This window comes from Pteronotus mesoamericanus, unplaced genomic scaffold, assembly GCF_021234165.1.
Source record: "Pteronotus mesoamericanus isolate MK-2021 breed Mesoamerican mustached bat unplaced genomic scaffold, CSHL_Meso_final contig_84, whole genome shotgun sequence".
NCBI lineage: Eukaryota > Metazoa > Chordata > Mammalia > Chiroptera > Mormoopidae > Pteronotus > Pteronotus mesoamericanus.
Genome location: NW_026555267.1, coordinates 7,505,493 through 7,522,209, shown reverse-complemented (window position 1 = coordinate 7,522,209; position 16,717 = coordinate 7,505,493). Strand labels below are relative to the sequence as shown.

The window sequence follows — 16,717 nt, the reverse complement described above, 5'->3', positions numbered from 1 at the left end:
TAATCTAGTCACTCTGCCCTCAGCAGTCAGGCTTAGACACCACAAGGTGGGGCAGAGTCCCTCCTGGGGGTGGCGTTATTGGGTCCTCTCAGAGCTGCTGCTGCTCAGGGGAGTGATCTGCCTCAGCAAGATGGCTGCTGCCATATGGAGGAGTCAGCACCGGGGTCCTGCCAACCACTCTCCCTGTTCTCTCCTCAAAGCCTCCAGTCTCTTTGCTCCAGTCTCTCCTCAAGAGTCTCTAGACCACTCTGCTCCCCCTTTAGCCAGGGATCTACTATCTGTGTCTGCCACTCTGTACTCAGCAGTCAGACTTAGCGCCACTGGGCCAGGGCAGAGTCCCTCCTGGGGGTGGGGCTATTGTGTCCTCTCATACTGTTGCCCCTCAGGGGAGTGGTCTGCCTGAGCAAGATGGCTGCTGCTTCATGGGGAATGAGTCAGCACCGGGATCCCACTGGCTACTTTCAGTTCTCTCCCTAAAGCCTCCTTCCCCAGTTCTCCTCCAGCGTCTCCAGCACACTCTGCTCCTGCCTTTGCCAGAGACCAGGGTGAGTGGCTGCAAATAAAAATTTATGCATTGGCCCTTTAAAGGCTCTTTGCGTCTCCAGCCACCTGTCTCTGGCAGAGAGCAACCCTGCCGCTTTTCCCAGCTGGTTGTTATCTGTGTACTTTTTGGGCTCTGGTGCTGTAAGCTGGAGATCCCCGCTTATGGTTTAGACCCTGCTCTTCTCAGGGGGTTCCAACTGGCCATTTCAATATCCTTCTGGTGCTGCTATGCATGGGCACCCCGCCAGCCTTCTCAAGTCTCTACTGCACTCCTTACAAGTTAGGTTGTGCTAAAGCTGATTCTTCTGTCTGTCCGGGGTTGTAAGGCTCCTCTCTCACTCTTCAGGGTTCCAGGTGATTTCACCACAATATAGTTGTAATTCCAGATTGGTACTGGGAGGAGGTCAGTGTGACTTCCATTCACTCACTCCACCATCTTGATTTTTCCTATCCTTTGACATTTTAATTACGATGTGTCTTGGGGTGGGCCTCTTTGCATTCATCTTGTTTGGGACTCTCTGTGCTTCCTGGACTTATATGTCTATTTCCTTCACCAAATTAGGAAAGTTTTCTTTCATTATTTTTTCAAATAGATTTCCAGTTTCTTGCTCTTTTCTTCTTCTGACACCTCTGTGATGTGAATATTGGAACTCTTGAAGTTGTCCCAGAAGCTGCTTATACTATTCTCATTTTGGGGGGGTTCTTTTTCCTGTTTTTCTGATTGGTTGTTTTTTGCTTCCTTATGTTCCAAATCATTGATTTGATTATGGGCTTCATCCACTCTGCTCTTTTTTCCCCTCTAAATTGTTCTTTGTTTCAATTAGTGTATCCTTTGTTTCTCACTGGATCTTTTTTATGCTCTTGAGGTCCTAAGTTCCTTGAGCATCCTTATAACCAGTGTTTTGAAGTCTGCATCTGATAGACTGCTTATCTCCATTTTGCTTATTTCTTTATCTGAAGGTTTGATCTGTTCATTCATTTGGGCCATGTTTTTTTATCTCCTCATTTTGGCAGCCTCCCTGTGCTTGTTTTTCTATATTAGGTAGAGCTGCTTTGACTCTGTGTCTTGGTAGTATGGCCTAATGTAGTAGGTGTCCTATAGTGTCCAGTGGCACAGCCTCCCCTATTACCCAGGCTGGGAAATTGAGGTGCGTCCCTCATGTGGGCTGAATACACCCTTCTCTTGTAGTTGAGCCTCAGTTGCTATTGGCAGATCAGTGGGAGGGATTTACCCAGACTGGCCAACTGTGAGAACTGGCTGTGACCACTGACCACCAACCTCTGCCCTCCATGGAGGATCAGCTGTGCAAGGGCAGGGTGGTGGTGCTCTGACATGATTTGTAGCTGTCCACTGGGTAGAGTGGCCCTGCGGTTTCCCATTAGGTGCAGGTGAAGGAGAGCCCCATCTGTGTTTTTCCTGGGGCACCCTGCCTGAACTATAAAGCAATCTGAGATGACTGCTGCTTGTGCTGGGTCTGGAGATTCCCAGGCGAAGCCAAGCTGTGAATCTAGGCTAGCTGCTGCTAGTGCAGAGCCTGCGGCCACTGAAGCCAGCTGTCTCTTGTTTGATAGGATTTAGGAAGTTCTTAAGCAGGAGTCAAAACAAGCCATTCATATGGAAAAGCAGGTTGGGTGGGTCCATAAGTTGGGATTGGGCAAAGTCTCTGGAGATCTCCAAGGTGGGTCAAACAATGTTAGCCAGGTTGATGGAGTCTCAGATACGGCACCAGTTTGCTGGCTCTGTAGGGGGTGGGTTTAGAAAAGGACAATGGCCTCTGCTCACCTTGATCCCAGACACTGCAGTTTCTCCCTGTGTATAACTGGTGCCTTTCAAGCTGCTACTCCAGTGCTGGAGCTCAGAGGGAGTGAATCTGAGTAGGTGAGTCCATGTGTGGGTTTTTTAAGAGGAACTGCTTGGAACTCCAGAAGTTTCTTCCACTGACTCAATCCCCACTGGTTTTTGAAGCCAGAAGTTGTGGGGACTTACCTTCCCGGCACTGGAACCCTGGGCTGGGGGCCCTGGTGTGGCACTGGGACTCCTCGTTCCTGAGATATCCCTCCCAAATTTTTATCTACCACATGTGGGTGTGGGACCAGCCCGTTCCACATCTGCATCCCTCTTACCAGCCTGGATGGATGTGGTTTCTTTAATTCCATAGTTGTCAGACTTCAATTCAGCTTGATTTCTGATGGTTCTGAGTGATGGTTGTTATATATCTTAGTTGTATATCTTAGTTGTGTGAAGAGGCGAGCCACGTCTGCCTATACCTACATCTTGACCAGAAGTCTGTCATTGTGGTTTTGATTTGCATTTTCCTTATGATTAGTGATGTTTAATATCTTTTCATGTGTTCAGTGGCCATTTGTATATCTCTTCTGGAGAAATACTTGTATGTATTCAATTCCTTTGCCCACTTTTTAATAACACCACTTTTTTTTTCCTGTCAATTTTTTTTTTTCCCCGCTTCATTTTGTGAGGCAAACACAGGCTTTGGCTTCTTTCAAATCAGTTTAACTAAAGGTGTTAGAACTGTTAGATCTTTTTAGCCAAATAAAAAATAAGTCAGTCTGCTAGACAATTCAGTCTAGAAACACAGGGTTGCTTCAAGAAACCTGATTCAGAGCTCCCCTTTGACCTGTGTTGTAAGGCAAACCACTTCAGCTCACCTCCTGTGCCTCCTGACTTCTCTTGCCTAGTCCTGTCATCAGGACCAGGACAGTGGTGAGCTGAGTGAGCTATTCCTAGGGAACAAAATTGAAGGAGGCACCAAAAAACTTAGGAGTCAAGATACACACTATTTTAATGCAACACTTTAAAGACAAAATTAATACAAAGGAATCCGTGATGAACAAAATATCTGAATTTTAAAGAAAGACAGTATCTGAATCTGTCCTTGTACTACTTGCCTCATCCTGATGCTGGTCCTGTGGATCCTTAAGGTAGCTCTGCAAAATTCTCTCAGCTGCAATGATAGAAAACCCCACTATCATGCATAAATGCCTTTGTCTCACGTAACAAGAGGCCCTCAGGTTGGCAGGGCATGGCTAGTGTAGTAGCAGCTCAAAGATGCCACCAGAGACTCTGGCTCTTTTGATCTTCTTGGTCTGCCACCTGTAGCAACAGCTCAGCATGCTGGCCTTTATGTCCAGACTTGTCTCCTCCTGGTTGCAAGGTGGCTGTGTCTGCACATCAGGCCAGGGGTGGGGTTGGGGGTAGGACGGCAAGGGAATATTCTAGCTGACTTTGCACTTTTTTATTTGGAAAGCAAAAACTTTCCCAGAAGTCCCTCCCAGCAGATGCCCACTTACATTTCATTGGCCAAATTGGATGCGTGACCATCTTCAGTTACAAGGGAGAATGGAATTTGAACTTCTAGCTTTTCAGCTGCTGTAGAATAAGGCAAGGGAGAAGAGTGTTATGAGTAACTTTTGAGTAGTGAAACATGTTTTTGTCACACTCTTCAAGGGCAAAATTATTCTATATAAAGAAGGAAAAGAGAGACCTGGAAGGGAGGGATTGGAAAGTGGGGAGGAGACCAGAGCCCTGGGGCCTGCAAGGAAGTGGGGGGGGAGGGTTTTGGAGGGCAACAGAGAAGAAAAGGAGGCAAAGAGGAGGAAAATAAGTACATTTTTTAAGTTTTAGAAATTGACCGTAACATGTGATTTGCTCCAGTCCTTCCATCTTCCCAAAACATGTGCAGTAACATTTATGCCATAATTCAAGGCAAAAGAAGAGTAGCTCAAGAAGGCTGAGTTACATTTGATTATATAAAGTGCTTGCCCTGATGACTGATGTGGCCGAGTAGGTTGGGTGTCATCCTGCAAACTGAAAGGTCACCGGTTTGATTACTGGTCAGGGCACATGTTTGGGTTGCAGGCCAGGCCCCCTGTCGGGGGCGTACAAGAGGCAACTGATTGATATTTCTCTCACACATTGATGTTTCTCTCCCTCTCCTTCTCTCTCCCTTCCCCACTCTCTAAAAATAAATAAAATAAAAAACATAAAGTCCTTTGCACATGATGAAAAGTTAGCTACTATTATTGTTGTCTCCTCCTTTTCCAAAAGGGTTGGCTGTGCTGGACATGGACAGATGCCCACAGAGGCTCTGTCATCTCAGTCCTTGGCACCTAGCCAGACTGGAAGATATTTTTCAGATATGTGGGACTTTTCAGGCCTTCTGAAAACACATTCTCATCCTTTAGTCTCAGAGGTAGTTATTAATCCAAAAAAACTTGTAGGAACAGTTGTAGTCTTAGGTGGAAATTGACTTAATGACCAAGAACTGAGACATAGTCTAGCATTAGACTTTGGAAGATAGTGATCTCATGGGTGCTGAAGCTTTTTGTCAAGAGGTTAAAGGAGGGTTTGTGTGCATTCAAATTGAATCTAGGTGACCTCTGTAACTCTTCATACAATCTCAGTGAACCCTTATTTCCTTATATGTATAGTGAAAGCACAAGTTTGAAGTTCCTTTCACACTCTAAAGGGCTATGCCTCCTTGTCAAGGGATAAGGGAGGTGACTGACGTCTCAATTCTCTTTACTTACCCTTGGACAGGGCTCACTCTACTCTGGATGAGGACCTGGAAAGATGGCTGCAGCCACTGGAGGACAGCACAGAGCTACAGGATCTCCCCAAGGGCTCTGCAAGGTTATTTATTGTTCTCCATCAGGAGATCATTTTCTTCTTTCTCTGGGAGGGGGACTAGATTTTAGTTTTTAAAAAATACTTCGAGTCCTTGGAGAATGACTATGTGGTGATGGCATTCCATTGCTCTAGATAAGCCAGCCCTGACTCCTGTCTGCCCCTGTTCCTCCAGGCACCCATGGTGCTCAAGATACTGATTAGCAGATTGGTGTCAGTATAGAGAGAGGCCTCTCAGATTGCTGTATCTTGGCCCTGTCACCTTCAGCATTTTCACCAGCCATTTGAATTAAATCAGAAAAGGCATGCTTATCAGATTTTTAGATAACACAAGTCTAAAATGAATACTAATGTGATGGGTGATAGACTGTGGCTTCACAATGGTCCTGACTGGTAGAAATGTTCAATTTCTCTAAAAGATGAAGCTGAGCATTTGGATCCAAAAGTATAGAATGTGAGAGATCTGATCTAATGGGGAATTTTTGATCGGAAGATCCTGCTCACTGTAATTTCATTGAAGGCAAGAAATGTGCCTTATTTTCATATGCCCAGCATTTAGCATGCATTTGGAGACATGGTAAGAATTCAAGAAATTCTTGTTGAAGAAAGCACGGATGACTCCATGAGGTCTCACTTCGATGTAGTTGCTAAAAAGGTCAATGCAGCTTTAATGAGGAACAGACAGAAATGTGTGGACCAGATGAAGGTAGTATCTCATGCTTGTGTAACACAGTGTGGGGCTCCTTTGTGGCTGTCACATTTTAAAAGAGACATTTACAAACACAAGAAGGCCATCAAACAGTCACAGGTCTGGAAACCATCATATGAGAACAGCTGAAGGAGCTGGGGAGGCTTAGCCTGAGAAGAGCAGATGGAGTGGAAAATTTGATAGCTGTCTTCAAATACCTGAAATATTGTAAAGAGAATCAGCTCACTCTCTTCTGCCCCAAAGGACAGAGCTAGTGACTAGAAATGGCACAGTAAGGGATTTTTATTCAGTAATGCACAAACTTTCTTATAGCTATAGGTATTTGGCAGAGAAAACAGCTGCCTTCACACTTACTTTAACAACAGCTCCCCCCTCCCCCGCTGCCTTCAACCCCTGCAATTTCACCCCCTGTTCTCCCCATCCCCTGCCCTGCAAACACAGGTTGGGTGACTGTCTGGTCCTGGGCATTTGGAAGGAGGTAGAAATAATCTGAAGGCCTCCTCCAGACTCTAGAGCCTAGGATTCTGTTAGGGATGAATGGTTAGGAGGGAAAAAAAAAAAATCCTTTCCACCCTACCTGGCTTTATTTTTTCTCTCATTCACATATTTGTTATGAATATCTATCAACTGAAAATAGAAGAAAAATCTCTGAACAGTGGCAGTTTGGCTTAAATGGCATCATGGGGCATAGACTCTGAGTCAAGTGCTAAGCAAGGTGCTGGAGGTGCAGAGGGACAGAATATTTTTGCCCTTAAGAGCTTATAGCTGATTGGGAAAGATGGTTTCTGCTTCCTAGTTTGACAAATGTGGTCTTAAATTGTTAGATCCTTTAATTAGCTATTCCACTTCAGAGAATTTCAGGAAATGAAGATTAGGTAATGAAGTGGTGGTTGTAAAAGGACACCAATTACAACATGTTTGGTTTTTGGGTTTTTTTTTACTTTTGGACAATATAGCCTAGTGATTGAGAACAGCATCTGAGACAGACTACTAGGTCCCAGCTGTAGGACTTACTTAGGCATGTAATTTAACTTCTTTGTGCCTCAGTTTCATCAGCATTCAGTGGGGATGGCAGTGGTAACTACCTTATATAGTTGTGATGAGAATTGAGTGAGTTAATATACAATATACATTGTAGCACTTGAACCCATAGGGAACACTCCATTAGTGCTAGCTATTATGTTTCCTTTGAAGCACAGTCCTGTTTCCCTGGCCACTGTGCATGTGTTTTGATATGGAAAATCATTGTCATTGAAGGGAGACCGATACCAAGGCTCAAGAAATTGGTGAAAAGAAGAAAAAAGAGGAAAAAAGCATGAAGCCAGAGAGGGCATCAGAGAGCTTTTTAGGGACTTCTGAAGAAGGTATGTATGGATGACTAGTTGTTTATAATGTAGCTTGGAGTCCTTGGGCTTTGATGAATATCAAAGTTATTTAGAAATTTCCCAGATGCTATATATAATCCTCCTACACATCTTCCCTGTAGTTAAGCCCAGGATTTCTGTTAATTATGAATCATGTCTTCACCATAAAAGAGTAACAACATCCAACTTCGTTTCTCAAACAAGCCTTCAGTCAGTCTGATCATCGTTACTTGCATTGTCTGGAAAGATATTTTGCTTCTATTTGTCTAGTTCCTTCATAGGAGTTCTTTATGTAGTTCACACAGAGGCTGAAGAATCTAATAAGAAATCATAAGTTGTGGAATGTAAGTGAATCTACAAGTAATGTGAAAGGTATAAACTAACCTTAATTTCAAAACAATTTCATAGATAGAGCTTTAAGGTGTCGTTCCTTAAATGACAGGCTCCTAAATTTAAGTTCCTTCTCCTCAAGAAGTTAGAGGTATTAACGCTTTCAGATCATCAGGTACCCTTTTCATCCCTTCTCCAGGCCATTCTCATTATCTGGCTTTCCTGCATCTTCCAGGCTTCCCCGCCAGCCGGCCTGCTTTGGCCCATGGGAGGCGCCTGCATATCAGAGGGCAGGAGAGTAGTTGGGGTATTCCTTCCCCTGCCTGCCTAACTCAGCACCTCATCTCTCCGTAGCAGTGGTGTTCCCTGACAAGCACAGCCCATCCTCGCATTCTGGCTCTCACTGGGTGCCAGTAACTGCTTTGCTGTACCTCCACCCTCCAGTCCTTTCAGACTTAGGAGTAATAATGGCTTCCCACTGCTGCTAGTCTCACTGGATGCCTTGCCATCCCTTATTTGCTCCCTTAACTCTGACTCTACCTTTCTAAGTAGTCACTTCATTCAAGGGCCGGGAGTTTCCTCCAGGACTCTGACTGGGACAAAATCCAGAGTGTGTGAGCATTTAGCTAGTGTTGAATTCACTGAGAATATAATGCAGAGACTTTATGAATTAGCATTATAGTGTCCATGGCTATGACAGGGAGCTACAGAATATTAGAAGGGAAACCCATTAGCTGGTTTTAGAAAGATTCTAGTAAAACAGTTTACCCTAAACTAGAGAGAGAGAGCACTAATGGGACTTCTGGATACCAATACCCTTTGACCTAGAAAGTAACCAGATTTTTTTCTTCTTCTTGTATTTCATCAAGAGGAACTGAAACCCTGTTTTTGGAAGCGACTGGGTTGGTCGGAACCATCCAGGTAATGAGATATCAGATGTTTGTAAGTCAAAGTTCACTATTTCTAGGAAATCTGAGCAGACTGTAAAAATGTACCAGCATCTAAATAAACATTAGTGACAAAGACTTGAATGAACAGTTGCTCATTTTTTAAAGTGTTAATGTTTATACTTAAAACATAAGCTAATACAAACATTAACTTTGGTTAAGTAATCGGTACCGTTTTAGACGGAGGGAGAACAGAAGATGCTGCTGTCAGGGGCTTTACAGTCATTTTGCATTTCCATGATACCCTAGTTGAGCATATCTCCCTTCATTATAAAAATCAAAATCAGGTTATTATGCAGCATTACTCCAGTAAATTTAATAAAAGGTTTTTTTTTTTTTAATAAAGAAATAAGAATCCCTTTCCCTTCATGTCAGTTGAATAGAAAGAAGCTGTTGTTTGTGTCTTTTAAAAATGTACAGACCAACTTGAAACCCCCTTTTTTGTTTTTTAAAAACATACACACAGGATAATTGTGTTGGACCAGAGCGACTTGTCAGACTGACTGGAACCGGGTCAGAGATGGACCCCTGGCCAGAGTATGCACGTCCTGCTTGTGAGCTCCCTTCTTCCCTGTCTGATTCAGTCACCGTCAGGGCAGTGGTTCCGTAACTCACACTTTGTTCAGCTGCCACAAGAGACAGAAAGATTTGGTCCTGTCTCTTTATAGCACATGTAGCCATTTATTTTCAGTCAGATTGCTGAAAAGTGAAAGGTGGTGTTGATTGTAAAAATTTCTCATTGTTCTCAGAATGGCTGTGGTTTTATTGACATAGATTTTTGAAAACTTTTACTTTTGTTATATAATAAAATGTTTACTTTTAACACTAGTTGGATTTCAGTTGTGTAAGATATGTTTATTTTAGTTATTGGGAGAGAAACCTCCACCCAAAGAGGCTTCAATTTCTGTTATAAAGTTTGACAAAACCAACATGCATAAAAATATAAGGACTATAGCAGGCATGATAAATGGTGAGTTACAATACTGCAGCATTATTTATTAGTATTCATGAAGGCTGCAAGTCCTCCACAACCTCCCACTGATGTGGTTTGTAACTTTTTGTTTACAAGTCCAGCGGAGTAGACTCTGCTGTCTGTCTAGTGACTATGAAATAATGGCTAAATGTTAATATTAATGTTGGTAGAGAGTGTTTATTCGTTATGGAGCACATATTTCTGCCAGGTAGTTTATATAAATGAATCCTTTTCCTGCACGTGGCAGTCCCACTGTGTTTCTTTAGTATGCTTCTTCTCCCACTCTCAGCAACTCTTACTTCAAACTTCCATCCTTCACTTTCCATTAATATTCAATAAATGACTGACTTCACCTCCAACTTTGCAGAGAAAATAGAAGCCATCAGTTGGGAACTAATTCAGCTTCCCACCACCAAAACTACAAACATGATGGCATCTCTCTGTGTGGACTAAAACAGTCTACCCTGAACAGAGATGGACCTGCTCTATACCTATCATTTTTACTTTCCCTCCTGTTACACTGAAGGAGGTATCTCTCTTCCTGTCCAAGGCCAGTCTCATCTTCTTTGTGCTCAGAGGGAAACAAGTTTGTATTTTTTTTCATCTTTAAAAAGTATTCCTTAGACCCCACCTACTTTTCTAGCCAGTGTCCTATCTCTTCCCTCCTACTTCAATTAGAGTCTTATTTAAAAAGTTGTCTACACTTGCTATCTTTAGTGCCTCAGCTCCCACTCACTCCTTAACCTAACCCACTCTAACATGAATTCTGTTCCTTCCATTCACTAGCAGTCCTAAGGCCACCAGTGACTTCCATATTTCTATCATGAATCCCAGGGATACTCTCATGGCCTCGTCGTCTCTCTGCTCTCTCAGCCTACTCCCTTGGCTTCCTGATGTTACAGTCTGGTTTTCCTCTGGCTCCTCCACCCCAGCCTCCTTTGGGCCTTTGCCTCTATCTTTTCCTCTGCTAAGCTTGTCTCCTGAGAGGCTTTGTTTATGCCATTGCTGCAGTTAGCCTCTGTATGCTGACAACTTCCATGTATTGTAGATCTAGGAACAGACCTCTTCTCTGAGCTCATGTGTCTGCCCATGTATTTGATGTCTCCACTTGGGTTTTTTTCAGGTGTCTTACTGATATACTCAAAACTGAACTCATGGACTTCACTACAAACCATCTCCACCTCTAGCATTTCCCTTCGTTAAGGGTCTTACTGTACAGTCAGCCACTCAAACCAGAAACCCAGCAGCCATCCTTGATTCCTCCCATTCCTTTACTCCTTACCATCAAAATATCAATTGTTCTTTTTTACTTTTTAAAAATATTTTATTGTTTATGCTATTACAGTTGTCCCAATTTTCCCCCTTCCCCCCCGCCACCCAGCTTGTCCCCCACTTCCATAGTCAATCCTTACACCACGGTCCATGTCCATGGGCAAAATATCAATCATTGAGACTTATTTGTGTCACCCTCTAAAGCATAATGTCCCCTGTAACCACTCCTCTCTATGTCTGCTGCCACTGCCCTCATCCAGGCTGCTAACAACTCACTCAGGCAGTTGCAGTAGCTTCCTTAAGTGGCCTCCTGCTCCCAGCCCCACATTCAACAAATCTTTTTTGAATGACTCCTCTGTACCAGACATCACTTTAAGATGCTGGAGAAATAGCGAACAAAGCAGAATTCCTGCTCTCCTTGAGTTTATATCATCAAATGAACGAATAGTTTTAGTAGTGGTAAGTTCTATGAGGAAGATGAATAGGTTAAAGTGATAATGATTGGGTTGGGGCCACTTAACATTGGAAAGGGTATTCAAGGGAAACCTGCTTAGCAGAAGTGGCCTTTGAGCTTCTATTAGAATAAAAAGAGGGGCCAGTCTTTGAGGCTCTGAGAGATTAATGTGCCAGCAAGGAGAACAACACCTGCCAAAGCCCCACAGGAAACACTGCTGGAACAGTGGAAGGTCGGTGTGGCTAAGCCAAGCATTGGGTTGGTCAGAAAGTCCTTTTTAGGCTTTTTCTGTAAAATAAAACACATCTTTTGTTTTCACCAGTAACTATTGATTTGAGTATTTTGAGTATGTTGGCTGTCTCCCACATGGTATAATGTTGATTCTTCTCAGTTAATGTCTTGATTTGGTCCCTATCAACTTCAACTGGTCTGCCTGACCATGGAACATCAGCCAACGAGAAATCTCTAGCACAAAACTTCACAAACCACTTTTGACACGTTCAGTTAGTCACAACACCTTCTCTGCACAAATCTTTTTTTGCATTTCAGTTGTGTTTTTACCTTTCTTGAAATAATAAAGCTGAAAGGCCAGGTCCCCAGTTGGGGGCATGAGAGAGACAACCAATTGCTGTTTCTCTACCTTTCTTTCTCCCTCCTTTCCCCTCTCTCTAAAGTCAAATAAATAACATCTTTAGCCCTGGTTGGTGTGGCTCAGTGGACTGAGCACTGGTCTGCGAACTGGAGGGTCGCAGGTTAGATTATTCTTGAAATAATATTCTGAAAATGTTTCATATTTTCCTCCATCTTTAATATTAAAATGGCTCTACAGAAATTCACCAATTTTAATGTTTTTAATAAATGTTAAAACATGCTGATATGATAGCTGTTACAACACAGTCTAGCAAAATTGTTTTGAATGAAGTTAAAGACAACTAAGCACCTCTAGAGCCCTCTTATGGAAAAAACCAAACCAACTTTTTGGCCAACCCAGTAAGTTCTGGGAAGACTAGTAATGAGGCTGGAGATCGAGGAGGGACAAGAAAGTGGGACTCCAATGGAGGGGACTAAGAACGAGGGTGGAGAGTAAGGTGAAGCTAATTTACTTATTTCAAATATTCCTCTGATATTCTTGTTCCCCTCTTTTTTCCTCCACAATGATCTTTTTAAAATGTTTTTAAATTTTTTAAAAAGATTTTTTTTAGGTGTTTAAGAAAAAACTTATTTATTTATAGAGAGAGGGGAATGAAAGAGAAAGAGAAGGAGAGAAATGTGTGAGATCAGTTGGTTGCCTCTCACACACACCAAAGTGGGGACCTGACCCTCAACCCAGTCATGTACCCTGACCAGGAATCTAACCTGCGACCCTCCAGCTCGCAGACCAGTGCTCAGTCCACTGAGCCACACCAGCCAGGGCTAAAGATGTTACTTACTTGTTTTTAGAGAGAGGGGAAAAGAGGGAGAAAGAAAGGTAGAGAAACAGCAGTTGGTTGTCTCTCTCACGCCCCCAGCTGGGGACCTGGCCTGCAACCCAGGCATGTGCCCTGACTGAGAATCAAACCAGGAACCTTTCAGTCCGCAGACCGGCACTCAATCCACTGAGCCACACCAGCCAGGGCAATTTTTTAAAAAATTTTATATGTCCTTATATTTTAACTAATATTTTAATGTTTTTACTGTATTTTCCCCTTATATCCCACTCCCCACAATCACCACACTTGTCCATGTCCATGAGTCCTTTTTCCTTTTTGTTGTATCCCCCCGCCCCAACCCTCTCCCCAAGAGCTGTCAGCCTGCTCTCTATGAGTCTCTTTCTGTTTTGCTTGCTTGTTTAGTTTGTTCATTAGATTTCACATGTGAATGAAACCATATGGTATTTGTCTTTCTCTGACTGGCTTATTTCACTTAGCATGGTGTCCTCCAGGTTCGTCCATGCTGTCGCAAAGGGTGAAATTTTCTTTTGTATGGCCAAGTAGTAGTCCATTGTGTAAATGTACCATAGCTGTTTTATCTACTCATCTACTGATGGACACTTGGTGAGAATGTGGAGAAATCAGAACCCTTGTGCACTGTTGGTGAGAATGTAAAATGGCACAGTCATTTGAGGAAACAATATGGCACTTCCTCAAAAAATTAAAAATAGGATTACCACATGACCCAGCAATTCCACTTCTGAGTATATATCCAAAAGAACTGGAAGTCTCCAAGAGATATTTGTACAACTATGTTCATAGGAACATTATAGCTAAATCATGGAAGTAATTCAAGTGTTCATTAGTGGATGAATGCCTAAGGAAAAGTATACACATACAATGGAATATTATTTAGCCCTAGAAAGGAAAGACATTCTCCAATGTGCTACAACACAGAAGAACATTGAGGACATTATGCTACCAGTCATTAAAAGAAAATACTGTGTGATTCCACTTAAATTGAAGTAGAGGAGCCAAAAGCATAAAAATAAAGTATAATAGTGGTTGTCAAGTGCTGGGTGAGGGGAGAATGGAGAGTTACTGTTTAAAGGGTACAGAGTTTTTGTTTGGGGTGATGAAAACGTTGTAGAAATGGATTGTGATGATGGCTGCACAACATATTAATGTACTTAATGCCAATGCATTTTACATTTAAAACTGGTTAAATGGTAAATTTACAATATAAAAAATTCATGGGGATGGATGGTGGTGATGGTTGCACAGCAAAGTGAATAAATCTAATACCACTGAACTGTGTGGATTTAAAATGGTTAAAATGGTGTAATACTATATGCATTTCACCTAGTAATTTTTTAAAATTATGAAACAACCGTAAGTGGACTAAGTAGAAATTATGTTATAGATATACATTTATTGACACAGAAAGATGTCCGTAACATATTATGGAATAATGCTGAGAGGTAGATAATAGGATTCCCTTTATGTACATTTATAAATTAATGTCTACATGTGGTAGGTACATAGAGAAATATCTGGAAAGATGCTTTTTTTTTTACTGAATACCTGTTTTTTTTAAATTCTTAAATCATGTTTATTCTATTACAGTTGTCTCAATTTTCCCCCCTCTGCCCTCCTTCACCCATCCCAACCCTCCACCCCCCTCCCCACAGTCAATTCCCACTCTGTTGTCCATGCCCATGGGTCATTCATACATGTTCTTTGTTCAATCCCTTCTTCTTTCCACCATTGTCCTCCTTCCCCATCCCCTCTGGTCACTTTCAGTCTGCTCCATGTTTCCATGCCTGTGGTTTATTTTGTTCATTAGTTTATTTTGTTGAATAAATTCCATTTATAGGTGAGATCATACAGTATTTGTCTTTCACCGCCTGGCTTATTTCACTTAACATAATATTCTCCAGTTCCATCCATGTTGTCAGAAAAGGTAGGAGTTCCTTCTTTCTTTTTTTTTTTAATGTAGATTGATTTTATTTATTTTTTTAAATGTCAGAATCCATTGTAAAATATTAAATAATTTAAATCCATTATAAAGTCTCAGCAATTAAAACAACATGACACCAGCACAGAAATAATCACTTAGATCAATGAAATAAAATGAGCATTCTAGAGACAAATGTATATATCTGTCTAACAATGTAATATGTGATTAAATTGATATTTCAAATCAATGGGGAAAATAAGGCTTATTCAACAAATAAGGTGCATGGAACACTATTAATTGAAATAAAACAAACATAGAGCCCTGTTTCACACAATATACAAAATATATTCAGGTGAGTTACAAATCAGTATGTAAAATCTAAGGAGTTTTTGGAGAAAATACATAATAATATCTTTCTTACCCTGAAATAACATGTTCAAACCCAGAAGCTATGAAGTAAGATTTTGACAATATGACTGTATTATAAACATTTAAGACTATATAGTAATATACATATAAAAGAAGTTAGAAGACAAGTAATAGAATAGGAAAGTATTTGCAGCACATCTGAAAAAGGGTTAATAGTTTTTTTGGGTTTTTTGGGGTGAAAAACTACATTTAATCAAAAAATGGGTAAAGAATACTGAAAAGTCATTTAAAGCTTTTTAAAAATAATAGAAATAGGCAAGAAATATACAAAAACAGGTTTAGTTTCAACAAACAATAACAATTAAAATAACACATCTTTGTTACAATCAGATTAATAAGTATTAAAAATATTGGTAGTATCTAGAAAGATGCTATTAAGATAAGTAGTTCTTTCAAGTGATTTCAGGTTTTTATAATTCTTAGTAAGGTGTTTTCACTTTGTGGTTTAGGTATACTTAGAAGCCAAATCAATAGGAAACAGGACTAGAATGCCATTATAATTAAATAACCATAAACCAAATCAATGTTGTTATAACTTATTTGAAGAAAATCTATTTAACAGAAAGGAATGATCAGTGTAAAGTATACAAAAATGAAGCTTTAGGAGACAGACATGGGATGCCCAGTGAAAGCCTATTGTGGATAGGTAGGTAGGTAGGTGCATGATGGGTATGCCAAGTGCTCTGTATCAGGTGTTACCCTCTTGTGATCATCATGTTAACTTCTTTATCCAATTCCATGTTCACCAGGTAACTTTTGTTCCTCTTGAAGTTGGTTTATACAGAGAGAATGACCTGGATTTCCATCAGCTCAGCAGTTATGTGTCTCAAAGTATACTAGTAAGTTGGTATTCTAGTTTATGTATTGGGTTCTATGCTTGGTTAATGAGAGTCTGTACTAGAGAAATCAGTTGCTGCATAAGAAATCAGCTCCAAACCTTAGTGACCCAAACAATAATAACCATTTATTATTTCTAACAGTTTCCCTGTCAGGAATTTGGAAGTGGCTCAGCTGGGCAGTTGTGGCTCAGGGTCTGTCATGAAGTTGCAGTTAGATGCATTTCCAAGTTGACTCACTCACATGACCGGTAAATTAGTCTTGGTTATTGACTAGGAAGCTCACCTACTTTCCACAAGAATATCCCATTGAGTATCCTCACCACATGACAGCTTGTTTCCCCACAGTGAGCAATCCAAGAGACCAAGGCAAAAAGTGTGATGCAGTGCCATTATATGATCTATCCTCAGAAGTCACATACCATCATTTTTGCTATAATCTATCAGTCACACCGGAAAAGCCCTGATTCAGGATGAGAGAGGACTACATAAAGACATGAATAATAGGAGGTGAGGATCACTGAGTAGGGGTCATCTTGAAGACTGGCTGCCACAGAGCTCATCAAACAAATGGCCATCCCTCGTCACCTGTACCTCACTACATGCCTTCCATTCAAAACAAAACAGTATACTATAGATTTTACATTGTTCATTGCATTTTATCTCCCAGTAGGGAGAGCAAGGGAAGTGGGGGTCAACCTTGAAGAACCCATATGTGTCTCAGGCACAGATTGATTTGAGTTAGACTATTCATAATGAGGAAAATGTCAAGATTCTGTGTTGTGTTTTGCAACATTTCTGCTAAAGTCACCTTTTATGTTTACCTGTATTGAAATTGAACACTGA

The 16,717-nt window shown here is 41.3% G+C and overlaps 1 protein-coding gene across 1 annotated transcript in view; it reads left to right on the top strand.

Annotated features, from left to right (window-relative positions):
* The window catches only part of TEX14 (testis expressed 14, intercellular bridge forming factor), a 74,721-nt gene extending 58,911 nt beyond the window's left edge, over positions 1–15,810 (top strand). Inside the window, exons 29-33 of the mRNA XM_054585483.1 lie at positions 5,102–5,194; positions 7,155–7,261; positions 8,461–8,512; positions 9,005–9,092; positions 15,785–15,810. Of these exons, the coding sequence (XP_054441458.1) occupies positions 5,102–5,194; positions 7,155–7,261; positions 8,461–8,512; positions 9,005–9,041 (289 nt within the window). The 3' untranslated portion in view covers positions 9,042–9,092; positions 15,785–15,810. The remainder of the gene's footprint in view (positions 1–5,101; positions 5,195–7,154; positions 7,262–8,460; positions 8,513–9,004; positions 9,093–15,784) is intronic.
* The last annotated feature ends 907 nt before the right edge of the window (positions 15,811–16,717 follow it).